The 25,323-nt window shown below is 56.2% G+C and overlaps 2 protein-coding genes across 2 annotated transcripts; one reads left to right on the top strand and one right to left on the bottom strand.

Annotated features, from left to right (window-relative positions):
* Positions 1-962: 962 nt before the first annotated feature.
* LOC104651475 (uncharacterized) lies at positions 963-14,604 on the bottom strand. The gene is made up of 6 exons (XM_074383177.1): positions 14,540-14,604; positions 14,157-14,238; positions 11,658-12,521; positions 9,908-10,202; positions 8,738-8,868; positions 963-2,030 (listed from the first exon to the last, which is right to left on the bottom strand). Exons 1-4 carry the CDS (start codon positions 14,602-14,604, stop codon positions 10,077-10,079), a joined length of 1,137 nt encoding a protein of 378 aa, XP_074239278.1. The 3' UTR covers positions 963-2,030; positions 8,738-8,868; positions 9,908-10,076.
* A 3,689-nt stretch (positions 14,605-18,293) lies between these two features.
* HS3ST6 (heparan sulfate-glucosamine 3-sulfotransferase 6) lies at positions 18,294-24,604 on the top strand. Its single transcript, XM_003928569.4, has 2 exons — positions 18,294-18,896; positions 23,300-24,604. The coding sequence occupies exons 1-2, from the start codon at positions 18,484-18,486 to the stop codon at positions 23,913-23,915; spliced, it is 1,029 nt and encodes a 342-aa protein (XP_003928618.3). The 5' UTR covers positions 18,294-18,483; the 3' UTR covers positions 23,916-24,604.
* The last annotated feature ends 719 nt before the right edge of the window (positions 24,605-25,323 follow it).

Below are 25,323 nucleotides of genomic sequence, written 5' to 3'. Positions count from 1 at the left end.
AAAATGCGGGATTACACGTGTGAGCCACCATGCCCCGCCCCTGCTGTCTTTATTAACATCAGGGATGCCAGGACATGCGTGTCAGGCCTTTATATAATTTTTAAAAATTTTGAGGCCGGACGCGGTGGCTCATGCTTTGTCTCAAAACAAAAAACAAAAACACCTTTTTTTCCCCCCAATATTGACTGAGTATCCTTTCAGTAAATATGTGCAAAAAAGGGCCAGGTGCTGTGGCCACACCTGTAATCCCAGCACTTTGGGAGGCCAAGGCGGGCAGTCATGAGGTCAAGAGTTTAAGATCATCCTGGCCAACGTAGTGAAACCCTGTCTCTACTAAAAAGACAAACGTTAGCTGGGCATGGTGGTGCCTGCCTGTTTTCCCAGCTACTTAGGAGGCTCAGGTAGGAGAATAGCTTGATCCCCGGAGGTGGAGGTTACAGTATTTCAGCCCAGGCAACAGAGCGAGACTCCATCTAAAAAAAAAAAATAAAATAAAAAAATAAAGCCAGGCATGGTGGCTCACACATATAATCCCAGCACTTTGGGAGGCCGAGGTCGGTAGATTACCTGAGGTCAGGAGTTCGAGACCAGCCTGGCCAACATGGTGAAACCCCATATCTACTAAAAATACAAAATTGCCGGGCGTGGTGGCTCAAGCCTGTAATCCCAGCACTTTGGGAGGCCGAGGCGGGTGGATCACGAGGTCAAGAGATCGAGACCATCCTGGTCAACATGGTGAAACCCCGTCTCTACTAAAAATACAAAAAATTAGCTGGGCATGGTGGTGCGTGCCTGTAATCCCAGCTACTCAGGAGGCTGAGGCAGGAGAATTGCCTGAACCCAGGAGGCGGAGGTTGCGGTGAGCCGAGATCGTGCCATTGCATTCCAGCCTGGGTAACAAGAGCAAAACTCCGTCTCAAAAAAAAAAAAAAAAAAAAAAAAAATACAAAATTAGCCTGGTATGGTGGCACATGCCTGTAATCCCAGCTACTGGGGAGGCTGAGGCAGGAGAATCGCTTGAACCCAGGAGGTGGAGGTTGTGGTGAGCCGAGATGGCACCACTGCACTCCAGACTGGGCAACAAGAGTAAAACTGTTTCAAAAAAAAAAAAAAAAAAAAAAACTGCCAAAAAAAATATGGCTGGGGATGCAGCTGTGTGATGCTAGCATGTGTAGAGGAAACTCCAAGGGTGGGGTCAGGGAAGGGGACTCTGAGGAGGCCTTAGCTCAGCAGTGACGGGCGCAGCACGTGCATAGGCTCGGCACACATGGGCCTGCCTCAGGCCCTGGAGGGCATGTAACAAGGTGTGACCCAGGAGAAGGCGCACTGTTCTCCCGAAGAAATGCAATGTCTTCCCAATTTATAGCCACAGAAATCAGGGGAGCATGTGGGAGTGGATATTAAGGGTGGATGTTTTGTCCTCCAGAACCCATAGCTGGCAGTGCCCCAAGATGGGGCCAGTTGGGATGTGAAGTAAGGAACACTGACCACCAGGGTGTCCAGAGCTTTTATTTACTTTTATTTATTTATTTAAGACGGGGTTTCACCATGTTGGTCAGGCTGGTCTTGAACTCCCGACCTCAGGTGATCCACCCACCTTGGCCTCCAAAGTGCTTGGATTACAGGTGTGAGCCACTGCACCCGGCCTATTTACTTTTATTTTTTATTTTTTGCACTCTGTTAGGCTGGAGTGCAGTGGTCTCAGCTCACTGCAACCTCTGCCACCTGGGTTCAAGTGATTCTCCTGCTTCAGCCTCCAGAGTAGCTGGGATTACAGGCATGCACCACCATGTCCAGCTAATTTTTGTAGTTTTAGTAGAGACAGGGTTTCACCTTGTTGGCCAGGCTGGTCATAAACTCCTGACCTTGTGATCTGCCCACCTCGGCCTCCTCAAGTGTTGGGATTACAGGCGTGAGCCACTGCACCTGGCCTTTTAATTTAATTTTTAAAAAAGCAAAGATAAGGCCTTACCATGTTTCCCAGGCTGGTCTTTAGCTCCTAGGCTCAAGCGATCCTCCTGCTTTGGCCTCTGTGGGAAGTAGAAAAGTTCCTTTTCTAGGTTTCCTTTCTTGTTAAAAATGTAAGTGTGCTAATAACTTTAAGCCCTATCCTATGTAGCTGTTAGACACGCCATGCTTACAGGCATGTAGTACATTCTATGTCCTTGTACTTTAACCAGGATATCTGTGCTGGACGTGCTCACAGTCATGTCCTAGCTCTCCATTGCTTTTACCTGTTTATAAAAGTTTTAAGTTGTTAACCAATTGGGTTGTAGTTTAGATTGTGAGGTCTGACTCCAGCCAATGGAGATCAGACACAGCAGTAAGGACGACCCCAAATGCATGAGGGATAAATGTGTGTTTTCCTTTGTTCATTGTACTTTTGTGGCATGACGGCTAGCGAGGAGGGTACCCTTCCTGCAGTCCAGGAGGTAAAAATTGCATTGCTAGGCCGGGCGCGGTGGCTCAAGCCTGTAATCCCAGCACTTTGGGAGGCCGAGGCGGGTGGATCACGAGGTTGAGAGATTGAGACCATCCTGGTCAACATGGTGAAACCCCATCTCTGCTAAAAATACAAAAAACTAGCTGGGCGTGGTGGCGCGTGCCTGTAATCCCAGCTACTCAGGAGGCTGAGGCAGGAGAATTGCCTGAACCCAGGAGGCTGAGGTTGCGGTGAGCCGAGATCGCACCATTGCACTCCAGCCTGGGTCACAAGAGCGAAACTCCATCTCAAAAAAAAAAAATTGCATTGCTGAAACATCCCTTGTCTCAGTGCTGATTTTTCTTTGTGCTACTGAGCATCTATTTCCAACAGCCTCCTGAAGTACTGGGATTACAGGTGTGAGCCACCACGTCTGGCTGTGCTTCGTGATATTTGGTCATGGCACAGAAAGCAGGGGAGGATGGGTGCAGTGGCTCATGCCTGTAATGCCAGTACTTTGGGAGGCCAAGCAGGTAAATAACTTGAGGTCAGGAGTTCGAGACCAGCCTGGCCAACATGGTGAAACCCTGTCTCAACTAAAAATACCAAAATTAGCCAGGCATGGTGGCGGGCACCTGTAATCCAAGCTACTTGGGAGGCTGAGGGACGAGAATCACTTGAACCCAGGAGGCGGAGGTTGCAGTGAGTCGAGATGGCACTGGTACACTCCAGCCTGGGCCAACAGAGTGAGACTCTATCTCAAAAAAAAAAAAAAAAAAAGCAAGCAAGCAAGCAAGGGGAGCCAGGAGACCTTACAGCAGAAATAATGGGGGAAGGAACAGAAGATTGGGTCGGGTTGCATTGATTGATATGGGTTCACTAAGCAGAGGTTCTGGACTTCATGTTGCCACTGCTGGGGTTTGAAAGGGCTCTGACTGGGGCCAGGTGTAGTGGCTCATACCTGTAATCCCAGCACTTTGGGAGGGCGAAGTGGGCAGATCACGAGGTCAGGAGTTTGAGACCAGCCTGGCCAACATGGTGAAACCCCGTTTCTACTAAAAACACAACAATTATCCAGGCATGGTGGCACGCACTGTAATCCCAGCTACTCGGGAGGCCGAGGCAGGAGAATCGCCTGAACCCAGAAGGCGGAGGTTGCGGTGAGCCGAGACCACACCATTGCACTCTAGCCTAGGTGACAGAGCAAGACACTGTCTCAAAAACAAAAACAAAAACAAAAAATAAAAAAAAATAAAAAAAAAAAAAGGCTCTGGCCGGGCGCGGTGGCTCAAGCCTGTAATCCCAGCACTTTGGGAGGCCGAGGCGGGTGGATCACGAGGTCAAGAGATCGAGACCATCCTGGTCAACATGGTGAAACCCCGTCTCTACTAAAAATACAAAAAACTAGCTGGGCGTGGTGGCGCGTGCCTGTAATCCCAGCTACTTAGGAGGCTGAGGCAGGAGAATTGCCTGAACCCAGGAGGTGGAGGTTGCAGTGAGCCGAAAACGCGCCATTGCACTCCAGCCTGGGTAACAAGAGCGAAACTCCGTCTCAAAAAAAAAAAAAAAAAAAAGGCTCTGACTGGTTGGTTGGTTGGTGAGCTACAACATAGACCAAAAAGTGACCTACGCAAAGTGCAGCTGAAATGCCAGGCCTAGCTCTGTGCACAGGAGAGCATGGGACTCAAAAGCTTGGGGAGGCGGGAGCGTCCGAGCGGATTTATCATTTCAGACCTACTCCCCCACCCTGGGAGAGAACAGGGGACACGCCTCTTACTAGCCCCATGAGAAATACATCTGTGAGGGGAGCAGGCCTCCTTCAAGAGCTCGGAGCTCGCTTTTCTCCCGCAGGTCTGGAATGACACAACTGCAGTCCCTGGCTTGGGAAACCTACGTGGAGGGGAGTAGCCGGATCCCGGGTAGCAGGGGCCAGGTGGCAGGGCTCAAACACGCACAGCAAGGTGAGCGTGGCTGCCAGAGTGAAAGCATTCAATCAGCGATCACAGTAACATGGGTAACCCCCCATCTAGGCATTGAGGAAGGAGAGCTAAGCAGAAGCCTGGCACAGTTAAGGCCTGAAGAATATCTCAGTTTATAGTGTTACCACTCAGTTATTTCCCTTTATACAATCCTCCCTATATAATCATATATTAGTTCATAGACTGAGCGCCTAAAGAATATCTTACCACTCAGTTATTTCCACATATATATATAACTATATCTTAGCTCATAATTGGAGGAATGCCTAGAGTGGACACAGTACAGAGCATGAATTAAGGAATAAGCAGCTTATAGTCGGAGGAATGTCTGGAGCAGACACGGTGCAGAGCATGATTTAAGGGAAAACAGTTATACTAGGACAAGAACCCATGGCCCAGGCGGCAGCGTTCAGTATTGGAAAGATAACCGTTGTATGGCAGGCTTGGGGCGAGAGCCACTGCTCCTGATAAAGGAGTTATCGGACCTTGCTCCAGTTCTTGTGGAAGGCTGCCCTCAGACCGGCAATCCACCTTGGTGACTGTGAACTTTATCAGCTCTTGCTACTGTGCTGCTTGAAAAGCATCTTCCCGGCCGGGTGCGGTGGCTCAAGCCTATAATCCCAGCACTTTGGGAGGCCGAGGTGGGTGGATCATGAGGTCAAGAGATCGAGACCATGCTGGCCAACATGATGAAACCCCGTCTCTACTAAAAATACAAAAAAGTAGCTGGGCATGGTGGCACATGCCTGTAATCTGAGCTACTCAGGAGGCTGAGGCAGGAGAATTGCCTGAACCCAGGAGGCGGAGGTTGCGGTGAGCCGAGATCGCGCCATTGCACTCCAGCCTGGGTAACAAGAGCGAAACTCCGTCTCAAAAAAAAAAAAAAAAAAAAAAAAAAAAAGAAACGAAAAGCATCTTCCCATAGAATCTACTGGAAGCTGCCAGAAGGTGGCAGTAACCCCAACAGCTCTGTCACTGCTGTGTGACTTAAAACACCCTCCTATAAATCTTCTTAGAAGTAGCTTGCCCAGCCGGGCGCGGTGGCTCAAGCCTGTAATCCCAGCACTTTGGGAGGCCGAGGCGGGCGGATCACGAGGTCAAGAGATCGAGACCCTCCTGGTCAACATGGTGAAACCCCGTCTCTACTAAAAATACAAAAAATTAGCTGGGCATGGTGGCGCGTGCCTGTAATCCCAGCTACTCAGGAGGCTGAGGCAGGAGAATTGCCTGAACCCAGGAGGCGGAGGTTGCGGTGAGCCGAGATCGCGCCATTGCACTCCAGCCTGGGTAACAAGAGCGAAACTCCGTCTCAAAAAAAAAAAAAAAAAAAAAAAGTAGCTTGCCCATAGATAGAGGTATTGCACACTGCACCCTCTTCACTGTTCACAGCCCACCTTCAAGCCTCGGTGACCTAATGGGGGCGGACTCCTTACTGCACACGGCCCTTGCCTTCATGGGAACCGGCCCCTTGCGGCGCACTGTCCACCTCCTGGCCTAGGTGACCTAATGGGGGTGGACCCCTTGTTTTATTGCTCACCACCCTATCACTGTCCCTAAAGATGACTTCACTTGCTGCCCTGCCCCCTAACCTATACACAATAAATACTCATGCTTCTGAACATTCGGGGCCTCGCCTGACTCCGCTTATAGGTGGCGTGGCCCCCTGAGCCCAGCTGCATTTTCCTTGTACTTCTGTGTCATGTCTCTTTATTTCTGGGATCCTGCGCCTCAGCACAGCATGAGGGACACCCCATGACGCTGTGGGGCCCTCAGCCCTATACAGTAAAGACCCACGGCATTGACCCGTGGACCATGGTGTTCCCAGATGTAAAACAGATGGAAGCCGACTGAACTCTTTTTTTTTTTTTTTTGAGAAGGTGTCTCATTCTGTCACCAGGCTGGAGTGAAGTGGTCCAATCTCGGCTTACCGCAACTTCTGCCTCCAGGGTTCAAGCAATTCTCCTGTCTCAGCCTCCCGAGTAGCTGGGACTACAGGCATGTGCCACCACTCCCAGCTAATTTTTTGTATTTTTAGTAGAGATGGGGTTTTATCATGTTGGCCACAATGGTCTTGATCTCCTGACTTTGTGATCCACCCGCCTCGGCCTCCCAAACTGCTAGGATTACAAGTGTGAGCTACCGCGCCTGGCTGGGGTGTTGGTTTTTTTGAGACGGAGTCTCAAAACCTGTAATCTCAGCACTTTGGAAGGCTGGGGCGGGAGGACAGCTTGAGCCTGGGAGGGTTCCTTGCATCCTGCTCTCTGTCTGAATGTCCTTCTCTGCCAAGAAACAGACATCAGGGCCGGGCGCAGTGGCTCAAACCTGTAATCCCAGCACTTTGGGAGGCCGAGGCGGGTGGATCATGAGGTCAAGAGATCGAGACCATCCTGGTCAACATGGTGAAACCCCGTCTCTACTAAAAATACAAAAATTAGCTGGGCATGGTGGCACATGCCTGTAGTCCCAGCTACTAGGGAGGCTGAGGCAGGAGAATTGCTTGAACCCAGGAGGCGGAGGTTGCGGTGAGCCAAGATCGTGCCATTGCACTCCAGCCTGGGTAACAAGAGCGAAACCCCGTCTCAAAAAAAAAAAAAAAGAAAAGAAACAGACATCAACAAGTTCCTTCTGTCCAGCCAGATCTCCCAAGGCCCCGGGGGTTCTGAGGATCCACCCTGCCCGAGCTCATCTCGACCCGTCTAAGCCAGATGACCAGGAAGATGGTCTGTCTGTCCATCCTCCAGCTGTGAGACATGTGGAGGGTCAGCCTGATGTCTCGGCTGGGAGGGGAGATGGGCTGTGCTGCTCCCGATGTTGGGCCCAGTAAACCCTGTCCCTTGGGGAGGTGACAAGGAGGGCCAAAGCAGGAAGAAACGGAGAGGGGAAGAGGCGGGGAAGGTCTCATTTGAGACCTACTCACCCACCCTGGGGAGCCAGGCCATGCTGGGAGGAAGGCCCTGCCCAGCCTCAGATCCAGGACCAGCGTTCTGGCTACATCTGTGCCCCCTTCACAGACTGTAACTATTTCTTCGATTTTTCTTTTCTTTTTCTTTCTTTTTTTTGGACACAAAGTTTCACTCTTGTTGCCCAGGCTGGAGTACAATGGCAAAATCTTCTCGGCTCATTGCAACTTCCACCTCCCAGTTTCAAGCCATTCTTCTGGCTCAGCCTTCTGAATAGCTGGGATTACAGGGGACCGCCACCACACCCAGCTAATTTTTTTGTATTTTTAGTAGACATGGGGTTTCACTATGTTGGCCAGGCTGGTCTTGAACTCCTGACCTCAGGCGATCCACCTGCCTTGGCCTCCCAAAGTGCTGGGATTACAGGGCTGAGCCAGCGTGCCCAGCAACTGTAACTATTTCTTTTGGGTGACTTTGATCCCTGTCTCCACCTACTCATGAGCTCTACCAGGGCAGTAACAGGTTCAGTCTTGATTCCTTTCATGGCTCCATGCCTGACCAGAGTGAGAGCTCATGTTTGTTGAGTGACTGTGCACGCTCGTATGTGTGTGCGTGTGTATGTGTGTGCGTGTGTGTGTGCGTGTGTGTGTTGCGTGTCCCTCACTCCCTGACACCCCTCTCTACCTCTTTCCCAGTCTGTCCCCTCCCCAGGGTTGGCACTCCCAGCCTGGGCCCTCACAGGTAAAGGCAGTGCCTGTGAGCTGTGGCCCGACTCTGGAAAATGATTAGCGACCCGGCCCTCCACAGGGGACAGCTGTGGCAGACTTCACACAGCGAGGAGGAGCTCTGAGAACTCCCTCTCCCTGAGAACCACACCCTCCACCCCTGAGACCCGCTCTGCCCCATCCGATCTGCACCCCAGCTGTGCACTGCCTGCCAGGATTCCTGTGAGGGGAGCGAGAGGAGGGGGCTGCAGCCAGAGGGCAGGCCCAGCTGTCCTTGATTTGTGTGGGGTTTTTCCACTTTGGATGCTGATTAGCCTGAGCTCATCAAGGATGTGGTTTCCTCCCAGGGAGGGGCTCCACAGAGGCCAGCCCCCCATTCCTGCCTTCCCCCGAGGGCCCGCTGTTCCCAGTTCACCCTGGTGGGAACTGAGGCGGGGCAGGAGCCCCTTGCTAGGGTGGGGCAGTGCTAACAGCAAGGGCTGTAGGGGCCCTCAAGGCCAGCTCTGGGCCAGTGTGGTGGCTCATGCTTATAATTCCAGCACTTTGGGAAGCTGAGGTAGAAGAATCACTTGAGCCCAGGACTTTAACACCAGCCTGGGCAACATAGTGAGATCCCGTATCTACCAAAAACTGTTTTTCATTCTTGACCTAGCCACTTTAATTTGTAACTTAAACGTACAATATAAAGTTGATAATCCTTGAAATTCTCACCTGGCTCTTGTAAAGAGTGAGTCTGAGTCTACACCTTCAGTCTTCGTCATCAGGAGGGATACCTAATTCTTCATCTGTCCACTGGGAAGGATCAGGAGACGGACAGTGACTCAGCATTCTTCATCTGTCCACTGGGAAGGATCAGGAGACGGACAGTGACTCAGCATGACTTCTGAGTCATGCCAAAAGCGCCAGAGAATCCAGAACCATGTGGTTGCACTTAAGATCTCACTCCAGGCCGGGCGCGGTGGCTCAAGCCTGTAATCCCAGCACTTTGGGAGGCCAAGGCGGGTGGATCACGAGGTCGACAGATCGAGACCATCCTGGTCAACATGGTGAAACCCCGTCTCTACTAAAAATACAAAAATTAGCTGGGCATGGTGGTGCGTGCCTGTAATCCCAGCTACTCAGGAGGCTGAGGCAGGAGAATTGCCTGAACCCAGGAGGCGGAGGTTGCAGTGAGCCGAGATTGCGCTATTGCACTCCAGCCTGGGTAACAAGAGCGAAACTCCGCCTAAAAAAAAAAAAGAAAAAAAAGAAAGATCTCACTCCAGATCACCTGGGTTCTGGTCAGCCAGGGGAACTGTCTATACCGGGGCGTAATGTGCACACCAGCACCAGCATGAAGGACTCCACCTTCAGCAGCCCGTGCGCGGCCGCTTCTGAAAAGGAGGTCTCCAACGCCAGAGAAAGACGCCAGCCAAGTCAGAGCCAATATGCTCGCCCATGTCTGCCCCGTTGTTCCCGGCTCAAAAACTGTTTTAATTAGTCAGGCATGGTGGTGCACACCTGTGGTCCCAGTTACTCAGGAGGCTGAGGTGGGAGGATCTCTTCAGCACAGGAGGTCAAGGCTGCAGTGAACTATGCACCACTGCACTCCAGCCTGGGCCACAGAGCAAGACCCACTCTCAGGAAAAAAAAAAAAAAAAAAAAAAAAGCTACCTCTGTCACCTCCTAGTAGGTGACCTTAGCAGGAATCCAGGCCCTGTGATCCTGTGAGCCTCACTTCCCTACTGTATTAAAGTTGGCCCTCGTCCCACTCCCTGAGCACTGAGCTCCTAAGTGCTTGGTGAATGTTCTTTATGATAAGGATCCAGAGAACATGCGGTATGGTCACAGAAGAATGGGTGCCCGGAGGGTGCTCCCACCCTGGGGAACCTGAGTACCTACCTCATAATTCCGTCTTTTCTGCAGACAAGGCTGGAGTGGAAGGGCATCACTGGCCTCACAGTGGCTTGCTGAACCCAGGGACACTGTGACACAGAAGGGTTGTGGGGCTGCCCAGGATTTGCCACGGCAGACCAGATTCCCAGCGTCGGGAAGGACGCTTCCCCAGTCTTCAGTCCCATGCCTGCTGGGAGCCTGCTTGGGGCTGCAGGGTTTGCCAGAGGAGCCAGACCTCTCCTGTGGAGAGGTGGCCCCCAGCCTGCTTCCAGTCGCCCTCATTCCTTTCCCTTGGGTCTTCCTGGAGGAAGCAGCACAGACAGAAGGCGATTTGTTACTAGTTCCTGTCCACCTCCCACAGTGAATAACTGGGCCCTGCAAACTGATTCTTGCCCACTCACCTGGCTCAGCTCAATTTGTAACAATGTTGGCTAGGCATGGTGGCTCACGCCTGTAATCCCAGCACTTTAGGAGGCTGAGGCAGGAGGATCACGAGGTCAAGAGATCCAGACCATCCTGGCCAACATGGTGAAACCTGTCTCTACTAAAAATATAAAAATTAGCCAGGCGTGGTGGCGCCCGCCTGTAGTCCCAGCTACTAGGGAGGCTGAGCCAGGAGAATCGCTTGAATCTGAGAGGAGGAGGTTGCAGTGAATGAAGATCATGCCACTGCACTCCAGCCTGGCGGCAGAGCTAGACTCAGTCTCAAAACCAACCAACCAACCAACCAACTAACCAAAACATAATTGATGGAGCTCAGGAGCTCACACCTGTAATACCAGCACTCTGGGAAGCCGGGGCGGGGGATTCCTTGGCCCAGGAATTCAAGGCCAGCCTGGGCTCAGGCCTGTAATCCCAGCACTTTGGGAGGCCAAGGCAGGTGGGTCATTTAAGCCCAGGAGTTTCAGACCATCCTGGACAACATGGCAAAAACCCGTCTCTACTAAAACTACAAAACTCAGCTGGGTGTAGTAACAAACCTGTAGTCCTAGCTATCCGGGAGGCTGAGCTGGGAGGATTGCTTGAGTCCAGGAACTCGAGGCTGCAGCGAGCCATGGTCGTGCCACTGTACTCCAGCCCAGGTATCAGAGACCCCTTTTTTTTTTTTTTTTTTTTTTTTTTTTTTTGAGACGGAGTTTCGCTCTTGTTACCCAGGCTGGAGTGTGCAATGGCACGATCTCGGCTCACCGCAACCTCCGCCTCCTGGGTTCAAGCAATTCTCCTGCCTCAGCCTCCTGAGTAGCTGGGATTACAGGCACGCACCACCATGCCCAGCTAATTTTTTGTATTTTTAGTAGAGACGGGGTTTCACCTTGTTGACCAAGGTTGGTCTCGATCTCTTGACCTTGTGATCCACCCGCCTCGGCCTCCCAAAGTGCTGGGATTACAGGCTTGAGCCACCGCGCCCGGCCTCAGAGACCCCTTTAAGAAGAAACCACCAAACTGTAATCATGACAAACGAAATCAAACTGGAGAGGTGGGGTCAGCCCAGGTCAGAGGCAAGGACGGTGGAAACCTTTGAGGGAGCGACCTGGTCTGGTTATCACTTTGCAGAGAGGGCCCTGGCTGGGGGAAGGCAGCTGGGAGCTCTCTGGGTTGTCGGGAAGAGAGGTGGGCGAGGAAGGAGGCCTGGCAGGTGGAAACCCAGGATCTGGCCCTGACGGCGGGCCAGGTCCGGGCAGCCTAGGTCTCACCCAGCTGCCCTGGAGAAGGGGATGGGGGCGTCCTGCTTCCACCCACGCCCACGCACGCCTACCGTTCCCACCAGCCGTGCCGCGCCCGCCCCCAGCTCTGTCCTGCTCTGGTGACCCCAGACAGGGCACACGCGGCCGCGACTGCGCTGCCTGTAGCGGTCACTTCGTGAAGGCCAGCTATCTCTTGCAGCCGCCCCTGCACCCTCGGACGCCCAGAGGCCTTGGCCTGGGTGCCAGGCACCCCCCGGAGGGCGGGCGTGGCGGAGGGGCCTTCTCCGCGAGCACCGCTCGCCGCCTCCGCCGCGCCACCCCGCGGCTACCCGGGGAACTGCAGCGTCGGCCCATACCCGCGCCTGCGCACTCAGACCCGCCCGGCCCGGCCGCGCGGAGCGAGCTTGCCCCCTGCCGGTCAGGTCTGCGCACGGTCCCGCGCCCGGGTCCGGGGTGCCGCCTCGAGGGCCGGGGCTTGCAGCGGGTAGGCGGCTCCCGCGCCAGGGGCCGCAGTCCCACCTTAGGTTCTGCGCGGCAGCCGACACCCAGGGGAGCAGAAAGCGGTGGGTGAGCAGGAGTCCAAAGCATGGTCGGTCCCCATTCGTGCCGCAGACGTCTCCTGGTGGCTGCTCCGACCCAGGCCTGGGCCCTGGCCAGGGATCACAGTGTCCTGGACACAGAGTTCCTCTTTCTGCCCCGTCCCTCGCCCGAGGTGACCACCCAGCCGTGCCCAGGCGTGCCCGCTGCTCCTGAACCCAACTCTTGAGAGGCAAGGCTGTGCCCTCGGGAGGAAGGGGAGGCACCCTCAGAGTCTTCTGTTTCTCAAGGAAATCGAGGGGGCAGCCCCGAGGATGGGGTGTAACCCAGAAGGAGCCGGAGGGCGGGGTGGCTGATTCCACACAGACGCTCCATTGCTGGAAACACCACCCCGTTCTCTAGTGACACCGGCACACAGCCCTTGCCCACAGCCATCCCTTGCTGGGCCCTCAAATTGGAGTCTGCTTGCTGCCCACCCCCAGAAGCCAGTCGCCCCCTCCCACCTTCACCTCCCTACCACACCCCTCCTAACTTGGATGTGCAGATGAGCCTGCGGCCCTGGGGTGCAGGCAGCATTCACCGCTCCCCAGCCCCCACGCAGGCTCAGCACCCCTGCGCTGCTGTGGTGAGATATCCTGGCAGGCCTCCCACCTCCCAGCTACAGGCCTGGACGCAGCGACACAGTGGAGCCCGGGACACAGCCCTGGGGACACAGCCCTGCACACAGGGGCCCAGTTTGCAGGTGAAGGCCAGTCTGCTCTGGGGCCTGAGTCCACTCTTGGAATCATGCTGGCCCCCGATGCAGAGGTGGGAGTGCTGCGAGAAGGCAGCACCGTCCAGACCCTGCCTGGCTCCGCGCCTCTGAAGTCCGCTGCCTGCTCAACAACTCCCTCTCTGCCGCCACAGAGCCGCCTTCCACAGGCCCTGCCCGCAGAGCCCTTCCCAGAGCCACTGTTCCTCCTGCAGGGAGAAGCAGAAACGGGCAGGTGTGGACAGAGAGGACCTGAGCTGGCTGCCTGGAGCAGTACTGGAAGCCCCGCGCACCCCTGCCAGGCTGACCGTCACCAGCTGACCTGGCATGGCAGGAACCTGATCAGTCGGCCAAGTGGCCACGTGTGGCCCAGAGTGGCAGGGCCCCAGCCCAGAGAGGGAGTTGTCGGAGCTCCTCCTTGCTGTGTGAAGTCTGCCCCAGCTGTCCCCGGTGGAGGGTGGGGCCATGGCTCACAGGCCCTGCCTTTGCCTGTGAGGCCCCGCCTTTTCCTGTGAGGCCCCAGCCTGGGGGTGCCCACCCTGGGGAGGGGACAGACTGGGAAAGAGGTGGAGAGGGGTGTCGGGGAGGGACACACACACACACACACACACACACACACGCAGTCACTTAGTCATTCAGCAAACATCAGCTCTCACTCTGGTCAGGGGTGGAGCCATGAAAGGAATCAAGACTGACCCCATCTCTGCCCTTGCAGAGCTCATGGGTAGGTGGAGACAGGGATCAAAATCACTCACAAAGAAATAGTTACAGTCGGTGAAGGGGACAGAGACACAGCCAGGACACTGGTCGTGGATCGGAGGCCAGGCAGGGCCTTCCTCCCAGCATGGCCTGGCTTTCCAGGACTCCCCACTTCTTCCCCTCTCTGTCTTCTCCTGCTTTGGCCCTCCTTGTCACCTCCCCAAGGGACGAGGTTTACTGGGCCCACCAGTGGGAGCAGCACAGCCCATCTCCCCTCCCAGCCACGACATCAGGCTGACCCTCTGCATGTCTCACAGCCGGAGGATGGACAGACAGACCATCCGCCTAGTCGTCTGGCTTAGACAGGGGTCAAGATGAGCTCTGGCAGTGTGGACCCTCAGAACTGGCAGTGTGGACCCTCAGAACCCCCGGGGCCTTGGGAGAATCTGGCTGGGCAGAAGGAACTTGTTGATATCTGTTTCTCGGCAGAGGACATTCAGACAGAGAGCAGGACACAAGGGACCCTTCCAGAATGCAGGGACACTCCCCACCCTCTGTCCCTACGGCCTGGTCTGTCCATTACCTTGTAGCTCAGAGAAGGGGGATCCACAGTCCACGGGTCATACAGGAAGGAGCTGGCAGAGCATCGGACCTGGGCCCCCCAACTGCAAGGCCAAGGAGGAGCTGCTCAGGTGTCCTGGGGAGGAGGGAGGAAAGCCACTGTGTGGGTGAGGAGCATGGATAAGAAGTTCCTGAAATTATCATATTTAACCTTCACAAGCCACTCCGCGCAGTTACTATATGATTGAGCAATTCCACTTCTAGATATGTTCCCTACAGACAGGAATCCTATGTCCACACCAAACCATCTACCTGGATGTTCACGGCAGCACTATTCATAAGAACCCCACAGTAGACATCAAAGAGGGAATCAGCAAAAGGTGGTCCATGCATGTGATGGAGTACTACTCAGCCATGAAGAGGAGTGAGGCACTGACACACGCCACAGTGCGGATGAACCTGGAGAACATTATGCTGAGTGAGAGATGCCAGACACAAAAGGAAATTGTATAATTCTCTCTCTTTTTTCTTTTTAGAGATAGAGTCTCACTCTATCTCCCAGGCTGGAGTGCAGTAGTGCAATTTCAGCTCACTGCAACCTCTGCCTCCTGGGTTCAAGTGATTCTCCTGCCTCAGCCTCTCACGTCACTGGGATTACAGGCCTGTGCAATCATGCCTGGCTAATTTTTTGTATTTTTAGTAGAGACAGGGTTTCTCCATGTTGGTCAGGCTGGTCTTTTTTTTTTTTTTTTTTTTTTTTTTTTTTGGCCGGGCGCGGTGGCTCAAGCCTGTAATCCCAGCACTTTGGGAGGCCGAGGCGGGTGGATCACGAGGTCGAGAGATCGAGACCAACCATGGTCAACATGGTGAAACCCCGTCTCTAATAAAAATACAAAAAATTAGCTGGGCATGGTGGTGCGTGCCTGTAATCCCAGCTACTCAGGAGGCTGAGGCAGGAGAATTGCCTGAACCCAGGAGGCGGAGGTTGCGGTGAGCCGAGATCGCACCATTGCACTCCAGCCTGGGTAACAAGAGCGAAACTCCGTCTCAAAAAAAAAAAAAGAATTTTTTTTTTTTTTAAATCAAATATTCTTTTCTTTTCTTTATTTATTTAGTTTTTTTTTTTTTTTTTTTTTTTTTTTTTGAGATGGAGTTTCGCTCTTGTTACCCAGGCTGGAGTGCAATGGTGCGATCTCGGCTCACTGCAACCTCCGCCTCCTGGGTTCAGGCAATTCTCCTGCCTCAGCCTCCTGAGTAGCTGGGATTACAGGCACGAGCCACCATGCCCAGCTAATTTTTTTTTGTATTTTTAGTAGAGACGGGGTTTCACCATGTTGACCAGGATGGTCTCGATCTCTTGACCTCGTGATCCACCCGCCTCGGCCTCCCAAAGTGCTGGGATTACAGGCTTGAGCCACCGAGCCCGGCCTTATTTAGTTATTTTAAAGACGAGGTTTCACCATGTTGGTCAGGCTGATCTTGAACTCCTGACCTCAGGTGATCCACCCGCCTTGGCCTCCAAAGTGCTAGGATTACAAGTGTGAGCCACCACACCCAGCCGAGGCTGGTCTTGAACTCCCAAACTCAGGTGATCCACTCGCCTCAGCCTTCCAAAGTGCTGGGAATACTGGTGTGTGCCACTGCGGCCGGCTAGTTTGTAAATTTTCTATAGAGACAGTGTTTTGCTTTGTTGCTCAGGTTGATCATGAACCCCTGGCTTCAAGCCATGATTCTCTTTCTGTGAAATGTCCAGAAAAGGCAAATCCATAGAGACAGAAAGTAGATTCGTGGTTGCCAGGGGCTGGGGAAATGGGAGAGAATAGGACATAATTGCTAATAGACACAGAATTTCTTTTTGGGGTGATAGAAATGTTCTAAAATTGATTGTGGGCCTGGCGCGGTGGCTCAAGCCCATAATCCCAGCACTTTGGGAGGCCGAGGCGGGCGGATCACGAGGTCAAGAGATCGAGACCATCCTGGACAACATGGTGAAACCCCGTCTCTACTAAAAAAAAAAAAAAAAAATTAGCTGGGCGTGGTGGTGTACACCTGTGGTCCCAGCTACTTGGGAGGCTGAGGCGGAAGAATTGCTTGAACCCAGGAGGCGGAGGTTGCAGTGGGCCGAGATTGTGCCACTGCATTCTAGCCTGGTGCCTGGCGACAGAGTGAGACTCTGTCTCAAAAAAAAAAAAAAAAAAAAAAAAAATTGATTGTGGTATGATTGCACAACTGTGAATATACTGAAAACCAAGGATTTGCAGAGGACAAGTGGCTGGAGTGTATGGTGTGTGAATTACATTGAAATAACGCTGTTCCCGAAGAGACCCTTCAGCGTCACCACTGGGGTCTTCAATTTACAAAGAAGGGTCTGGGCCGGGCACAGCAGCTATGCCTGTAATCTCAGCACTTTGGGAGGCTAAGGCAGGCGGATCATGAGGTCAGGAATTTGAGACCAGCCTGACCAACATGGTGAAACCCTGCCTCTACTAAAAATACAAAAATTAGCCAGGCGTTGTGGCACGTACCTGTAATCCCATCTACTCTGCAGGAGACTCGCTCGAACCCGGGAGGTGGAGGTTGCAGTGAGCGGAGATAGTGCCACTGCACTCCAGCCTCAGAACAAAACAAAACAACCTGGTGGCTCAGAGTTGGTGGGAGCCTGAGGAGGAGGCAGGGCTGGACCAGCCTCAGACCAGTGTCTAAGCTTCATCCCAGTTCCAGCCCGGCCTTAAGCTCCACCCCATCCTCTACTGCCCGGGGCTCTCTGCTGCTGAGGCTTCACCCACATGGTTCCTTGGCCTGAAATGCTGTTCTCCTCCTCTTCAGCAGGCTGTCACCTCCAGAAAGCCTTCCTGACCTCTCCTCCCATGCATACCCTTCCACTGAGCCCGCGTGTCTGGGGCCCAGTTCTGGGGTCTGGTCAGCGGTCTTCACCCTGTCAGCCCCGTGTGGCCCCCTCTGACCGGGGCTGCTGAAGGGTGGGAGCTGCGGAATGTCTGTGGGTTGTGGAGGGCCTCTGCCCTTTGAGGCAGCCCAGCTGCTGGGACTTGTCCAGATACCATTAGGGCTGGAATGGCTCATTAATGAGCAGAGCTCAGGGCAGGGGCTGTGAGCCAGTGGCCGGAAAGATGCTGGGCCTTTTCAGGGAGCCTGTGCCTGCCTGGCACCAACCCTTCAGCCAGGAAGGCTGGGGCAGAGGCAGAAGGAGGACCTGGGTCTAATGCCATCTTTCCCCGGGGACGGGGCGAGTTGCTCACCCTCTCTGAGCCCCGCTGGCCTCCCCTGCAGGCTGTTGCTGGGCATTCAGTGCACCTGGTGGGATGTGAGGATCCTGCAGTGTCCAGCGTCCCACAGGTCCCAGCTGAAAGGCCCCGGAATCTCACGCCCCTCAGAGGCAGCCCCTAGGGCAAGTCCTGGGCTCCTTCCCTTCCCCAACACAGAGCTCCCTGAGCCCTTCGAACCTCCAGTGGGGGCCACTTTGCCAACTTCCAAAATGTGTTACTGACATCTCAGGGGAGTTCCAGGTGGACAAGGCTGGGCAAATGGGGTGACCTAGTAGACAGAGTAGGTCTCAGGCCTGAATTCAGCTCACCGCTGGGACCCTGGGAGGGAAGCCTGTCTTCTCTGGGCCTGTCCCCTCCATTCTAAAACTGTAACTAGAGGTGACTTGGCCTCTCAGCTGCCAGGCTGTGACCCTGATGTGTGGCAAGGCTGACTGTCAGCTGGGAGTGTAGGACGCACCCCATTCCTGGCCGCAGACTTCCCCTACACTTTCTGGGACCCCTGTCTGCACACTAGGGTGCTGGCCGGTCCTCCTCCCTTGGCAGGCCGAATGCTTCCTCGGTCCGCTTGGTCTGGCGATGAGGCTCCCACTTCTGCAGGCCAAGGCTCAGCCCGTGCACCTGCTGCGCACGTCCCGGAGTAGGTCGCGGCGGGGGGTGGCGGGGGAGGGCGTCCGCTTTCAAACAGAAGGTCCGGGGCCCGCGAACCGCCCTGTCCCTGCCCTTCGTCCCGAACCGCCGCCGCTGCATCGTCCCCGCGCAGGGATGAAGACGTCCTAGCCAAGCGATCCAGAGCCTGGGGTCTCAGAGCGGGAGCGTCTTTGTAGTCCTGGCAGCTCGAGTCGCGCCCGGGTGGTGGCGGCTGCCGGCTGGTCCCAGACCCGGCAGTGACCTCGGAGGGGGAGGGCGTCCCGGCCCCGCCTCTGGACCCGCCTCGCGCCCGCTCCCAGGCTGCGGGGCCGCGGGGCGCAGAGCAGAAACCGGGCGCCCACGGGCTGAGTGTCGCGCGGGCAGGGATGCGCGCCCTCCTGCGGCCCCCGATCCCGGGACAGGGCGCGGCGCGACCCCATGGCAGTTAGCGGCGGCCTGGGCGGCGTGGCCGTGGGCGGCCAGGGCGCTGGGGCCGGTCAAGGGGCAGCTCTGCCGGCGTCCCGTGCGCCGCTGCTGCTCGTGGTCCTGGTGCTCGGCGCCTACTGCCTCTGCGCCCTCCCCGGCCGCTGCCCGCCGGCCGCCAGCGCCCCGGGGCCGGCCCCGGCGCCAGCCGAGCCGTCCAGCTCCGTCCGCCGCCCGGGAGCCACGGACCTGCCTGTAGCCATCGGCCCCGGCCGCCGGCGCTTCCCGCAGGCGCTCATCGTGGGCGTGAAGAAAGGTGGCACGCGCGCCCTGCTGGAGTTCCTGCGGCTGCACCCCGACGTCCGCGCGCTCGGCTCCGAGCCCCACTTCTTCGACAGGTGCTACGAGCGCGGCCTCGCCTGGTATCGGTGAGCACCCTGGCCCGTCAGCCCGGTCCGCTTACGTGCGCGGCCCGGCCGGCGCCTTCCTGGGGAGGGTATCGTGTGCTCCAGGGAGCATCGGGGAGAGGTCTCCGGGCACTGGGGCTGGGACCACCCTGTTGGGGGGCCCAGGCTTGACCCAGGGACGCGGCTGGGGAAGGAGGAATAGTACCTGGCTAGGATTTCCTAAAACTTTGAAGACACTGGGGGAAAGCCCCGGTTCCCTTCGCTCTACTGAGGGACCTACTGGGACTGGGGGTGGCGGTGCGATCCCAGCCGGGAGGTCCTTCCTAGCCCATGGGATTGCCTGGGAGCGTTAGAAATGCCTCTCCTGCCCTGTCACTGGGCACGCAGGTGTGACTCTCTGACCCCTGGCCAGGTACCCTAGAAAGGGCCCTCCAGATTCCAGGCTGGGCAGATGGGGTGACTTAGCAGACAGAGTAGGTCTCAGGCCTGAAAGCGTCCTTCCTCCCCAAGACCCCCAACTCTGGGCACAGGAACCCTCTCGGTGGTCGTGGGAGTCCGGAGAAAGTCTGGGTTTGGAAAGGAGGAGGCTGCCTTTAGGTGAGTGCCCAGGGTGACTCCAGCCCCAAGCATGGGGTTCTGTGGCTGTTCTGCCTCTACTTAGGATGGACGTGGGCTGTGGCAGTGGAATGTGGGGAGCATGCAGCCCCAGCTGAAGCACCCCGCTCTGGTGGCTGTTCACCCCCAAGCTTGGACGGAGCCCCTGCCAAGAGCACCCTGTCCAAGGCCACCTGGCAAATCCGTGGGAGCGGCAGGACCCAAGCACTTCACCTCCAGATACTCCAGTTTCTCGGTTGCGGATCTGCTGATCCTCTTTCTCCCCCAACTCCTACCCCTATTTGTTAACTTTGCCTTTTGCCTTTTGCAGGAAAACGACTCTTGGGTTTGGAGGGCAGGCAGGGAGGGGCTCCGTGAAAGCAGGGGGGCTGGCTTTTGAGATCTGGAGGGCTGGTGCCAGCAGCAGGTGCTGGGGAAGTCAGGTGGTGGCTGGGGGAGGTGGACTCCATCCTGGAGCTCACCTGGCTGAATCAGGCATCATCAGCTCAGGCTCTGGGGCCAGACCTCACTCCCCTGATGGCGGGCAGGATTCAGAATGCATCCCTAATCCCTGCTGCTGGGAGGAGGGGAGGAGGAGCTACTTGGGAGGCTGAGGCAGAATAATCGCTTGAACCCGGGAGGCAGACGTTGTAGTGAGCCGAGATAGCGCCACTGCTCTCCAGCCTGGGCAACAGAAAGAGACTCTGTCTCAAACAAAACAAAAAACCAAAAGAAAAGGAAGAAGAGGCAAGGAGTGGGGTGAGAAGGGGAACCCCTTAGTTCCTGAGGCGCAAGGGCAGTGGGTGCAGGGAGGGGCCTGGGCTTCTGTGGGACTCCACTTCCCATCAGTCCTGGAGAGAGGCTCCTGTGTTGGGGATGCAATCCCCCAGCACTTTCTGGCTTTGACATCTGCTGAGTCCCAGGCCCGAGGTGCGGGGCAGGAGGAGGGAGGCTGAGACAGAGGAGGGAGGGTCGCCCAGGGCTGGATGGAAGCCGCAGGGAAATGCACACCAGATGAGGCGGGCTCCGAAGGGAGGGAGGGTCAGGAGGGTCCTCAGAGCAACTTGTCAGATGTTTGTCACACGGAGGTCGAGTCCTCTCCCCTCCTCCCCCATCTCTACCACCCTTATCCATACCCGGGCTAGGACAGGCTTCTGATGCCTGGGGAGGGAAAGTAATTGATCCCAAAGATCTCAAATCTCTGAGCTGGTTTGTGCAAGAGGGGACCTCGAAAACCCTTGCCACCTCCCCGTGTTCCCACCCCCCTTCCACGGCAGGGGGTCTGGGAACTCCATCCCGATTCGGAGTTCTCTCTTTGGAGAGAAAGTCTGGGGGGGCGAACATTCCTGCGTCTCTCCAGCAGCGTGAAGAGGAGGCTGTTCAGTCACTGGTGTGACATTTGGGAAAGGAAAGGGGTGGGCTCCCGGTCTCCCCCGGTGCCTGGGGTCAGGGTGTGTCCCTGATGGGAGAGAAGGGCCTGGGGCGTCCTTCCTGGCAGAGGGATGTGAAGGGAAGCAATGACTTCTGATGAGGCCTGGCAGGGTCTGCCCGCCCTGGCTTCTCTCTGTGGGTATCGTCATCGGGGTCCCGTGGTGGGGGGGGGATACCTCCCCTTCACATGACCTCCTCTCACGGACAGGAGTGCCCCTGAGCTGCTGGGCCTCAGACCACCCGAAGTCTCTGTGTTTATTAGTGGGACACTGGGTGCAGTTCCCACGTGGATTCCAGCTGCAGGAGGTGGGATGGGGAGTGCAGGGGTTTGGGGACCGAGCCCAGCCTTCCAGATGGGCTGGAAGGAGGCAGCCCCCAAGGGTGGGAAGAGGGAAGGCTGAGCCCCATGCTCACCCCTGGTACCCCTCCTCCTCCAGTCTCAGTGTGGCTGCCTCCAAAGTGACAGCAGGCGGGTGGAGGGAGTCCCTGCTCCCTCTGCCGTCAAGATGGAGGAGGACTTGTCCGGTGACGTCTGTAGGCCAGCTCTGCCCAGGGCCTGGCTCTGAGGGGCCAGTAGGCTCCCATGCCACCCACTCCCACTCTGCCCTGCTTATGCGTGGTGTTGTGGGGAAGCCTGTATTCTCTCCCACTGTCCACACACATCCTGTCCCACCTCCAGCATTCTCTGCTGAGCACCCCAGCTGAGTTTTCCTGGGGGTCTGAGCAGGGGACTCAGGTCCTGAATCTGGGGATCACTTCTGGTACTTCAGCCTCCTGGCAGGGGGCACTCCTGGGGCAGTCAGCAGGAGTGTGGGAAGCCCCCTCAGAGGGCAGGAGGCAGAGTAGGGCATGGCCGGGCAGGGCACCCCTCCCTAACACAGGTCCCACAGCCTTTGCCTCTATTGACCTAGTTCCCACCCTTCCCCCGCTCTCCCTTGGAGCTGTTTGCTCAGCTGATCTGCCCCGCCCTGCCCTGCCCAACCTCACCCTGCACTACCTGGCTAGCAGGTGCTGCCCTGGACACTCCTGGGGGTGCCTGGGCCTGCCTGGGCTGGGCACCAGGATGGGCTCTCTGCCCAGGTAGGCCAGTCCTGGGGTAAGGTCAGCTGATTCCCCCGGGACCTTGGGACTGGCTCAGTGCCCTCCTCCCCTGGGTCACAATGATGAGGAGCTCAGAAAACCCCCCTCCCCAGCCTGGCATCAAGGCAACTGGCAAGATCTGGGGGTCCACAGCGGCCCAGGGTCTTGGGAAGGATCCTCAGACCAGCACAGCCACATTTCCGACTTTCCTCACATGTGCTGGGCTCTGCTGGTAGCTTTTTGGTCTCCTGAGTCCAGGCCCAGGTTGATGAGAATTCGAAGATCTACAATTAAAGATGGGGAGAGGCCGGGGGAGGTGGCTACGCTTGGAATCCCAGTACTTTGGGAGGCCGAGGAGGGTGGATCACTTGAGGTCAGGAGTTTGAGACTAGCCTGGCCAACATGGAGATTGAGACTAGCCTGGCCAACATGGAGAAACCCCATCTCTACTAAAAATACAAAATTAGCTAGATGTGGTGGCGCATGCTTGTAATCCCAGCTAATGGGGACGCTGAGGCAGGAGAATTGCCTGAACCTGGGAGGTGGAGGTTTCTGTGAGCTGAGATCATGCCATTGCACTCCAGCCTGGGCAACAGAGTGAAACTGCATCTCAAAATAAAACAAAACAAAAAACGGATGGGGAGAGAGGCTGGGCGGGGTGGCTCACCCCTGTAATCCCAGCACTTTGGGAGGCTGAGGTGGGTAGATCACTTGAGGTCAGGAGCTCAAGACCAGCCTGGCCAATATGGCGAAACCCCGTCTCTACTAAAAACACAAAAATTATCTGGGTGTTGGGGCGAGGGCCTGTAATTCCAGCTACCTGGGAGGCTGAGGCAGGAGAATCACTTGAACCCGGGAGGCAGAGGTTGCAGTGGGCTGAGATCACGCCACTGCACTCCAGCCTGGGTGACAAGAGTGAGCCTCTGTCTCAAAAAATAAATAAAAGATGAGGGGAGAGATGTAGTTACATCAGGGTGGGGCGGGGAGGGTGACTTTATGTTGAGGACATTGTCAATAATTGGTGATTTAGGGCGCTGGAGGTGAGGATGGCAGAGATTGTGTAGGGAAGATACACGGGTGGTGAGGGGCATGTTGGGGCGACCATCACCCTCTTATCCTCAGAGCAGCAGGAGGCAGGGCAGGCGGCGCTCGGCTGGGCACCCTCACAGTACAAGTTCTAGGCTGCCCAGCCACGCACGTTAGGAGGGGTGGGCCGCGCGGGGAGGAAGCCTTGCCTACCTTGGAGGCCTGGGCGTCTCCCAGGGGCCGGTCTAGGGCTGGGGAGGCTGAGGCCCCGTTTTCTCACATCCGTCCCACAGGAGTCTGATGCCGCGAACCTTGGACGGGCAGATCACCATGGAGAAGACCCCCAGCTACTTCGTGACGCGAGAGGCGCCCCGCCGGATCCACGCCATGTCCCCGGACACGAAGCTAATCGTGGTGGTGCGGAACCCCGTGACCCGGGCCATCTCCGACTACGCCCAGACGCTCTCCAAGACCCCGGGCCTGCCCAGCTTCCGCGCCCTGGCCTTCCGCCACGGCCTGGGCCCCGTGGACACGGCCTGGAGCGCCGTCCGCATCGGCCTGTATGCGCAGCACCTGGACAACTGGCTGCGCTACTTCCCGCTGTCCCACTTTCTGTTCGTCAGCGGGGAGCGCCTGGTCAGCGACCCCGCCGGGGAGGTCGGCCGCGTGCAGGACTTCCTGGGCCTTCGGCGGGTCGTCACGGACAAGCACTTCTACTTCAACGTCACCAAGGGCTTCCCCTGCCTCCGAAAGGCCCAGCGCGGCCGCCGGCCCCGCTGCCTGGGCAAGTCCAAGGGCCGGCCCCACCCGCGCGTGTCCCAGGCTGTGGTCCGGCGCCTGCAGGACTTCTACCGGCCCTTCAACCGCAAGTTCTACCAGATGACGGGCCAGGACTTCGGCTGGGACTGAGTGGCGCCCTGGGGATGCCCAGCACCTTGACTGACATCGGCTCACCTGGCCAGAGCAGCCTGTGTGCACATGGTGCGCGGAGGGGACTAGTTAGGAAAGCAAGCTTGGGACACGGTGCGGTGGCTCACGCCTGGAATCCCAGCACTTTGGGAAGCCGAGGCGGGCAGATCACAAGGTCAGGAGTTCGAGACCAGCCTGGTCAACATAGTGAAACCTAGTCTCTACTAAAAATACAGCTCAAGCCTGTAATCCCAGCACTTTGGGAGGCCGAGGCGGGTGGATCACAAGGTCGAGAGATCGAGACCAACCTGGTCAACATGGTGAAACCCCGTCTCTACTAAAAATACAAAAAATTAGCTGGGCATGGTGGCGCGTGCCTGTAATCCCAGCTACTCAGGAGGCTGAGGCAGGAGAATTGCCTGAACCCAGGAGGCGGAGGTAGCAGTGAGCCGATATCACGCCATTGCACTCCAGCCTGGGTAACAAGAGCGAAACTCCGTCTCAAAAAAAAACAAACAAACAAAAAAAATTAGCCAGGTGTGGTGGCTGGCGCCTGTAGTCCCAGCTACTCGGGAGGCTAAGGCAGGAGAATCACTTGAACCTGGGAGGCAGAGGTTGCAGTAAGCTGAGATCATGCCATTGCACTGCAGCCTGCGTGACAGAGCGAGGCCCTGCCTCAAAAATAAATAAATAAATAAATAAATAAATAAATAAAGCTTGGACCCAGATTTTTCTTCAAGACCTTGAGGTTGGACGGTGGAGGGGCCGCCCCAGGGATGTGATAACTATACCAGTGAACTCCACTGGGCACTGACTGTGTGTCTCTTGTCACCCAAAACTCTTTTTTTTTTTTTTGAGATGGAGAAAACCTCTGTGGCCCAGGCTGGAGTGCAGTGTCATGATCTCGGCTCACCGTAGCCTCCACTTCCCAGGTTCCAGTGATTCTCCTGCCTCAGCCTCCCAGGTAGCTGGGGCTACAGGCGTCTGCCACCACGCCTGGCTATTTTTTTTTTTTTTTTTTAAAGATTGGGTTTCACCGTGATGGCCAGGCTTGTCTTTAACTCCTGATCTCAGGTGATCCACCCACTTCGGCCTCCCAAAGTGCTAGGATTACAGGCGTGAGCCACCGCACCCGGCACCTAATTTTTGTAGAGATGTGGTTTTGCCATGTTGGTCAGGCTGGTCTCGAACACCTGCCCTCAAATGATCCGCCTGCCTTGGCCTCCCGGTGCTGGGATTACAGGTGTGAGCCACCCACCGCGCCCAGCCCAAAACTCATTCTTTGTACACCCTCAGAGGTGGGCGGTGTGCCTTGTCAGGTCTAGCATGTGAGCTTGGAGAGGCTCAGGGCATGCCCAGTGACACGCAGCTTAGTCCTAGTGACACTCGGGGCCACACACTTCTCAGA

The sequence above is a fragment of the Saimiri boliviensis genome, chromosome 12, assembly GCF_048565385.1.
Source record: "Saimiri boliviensis isolate mSaiBol1 chromosome 12, mSaiBol1.pri, whole genome shotgun sequence".
In the NCBI taxonomy this organism is placed as follows: Eukaryota; Metazoa; Chordata; class Mammalia; order Primates; family Cebidae; genus Saimiri; species Saimiri boliviensis.
Note: the sequence above shows the minus strand (reverse complement) of the source record. Positions and strands in the feature narration are given on the sequence as shown.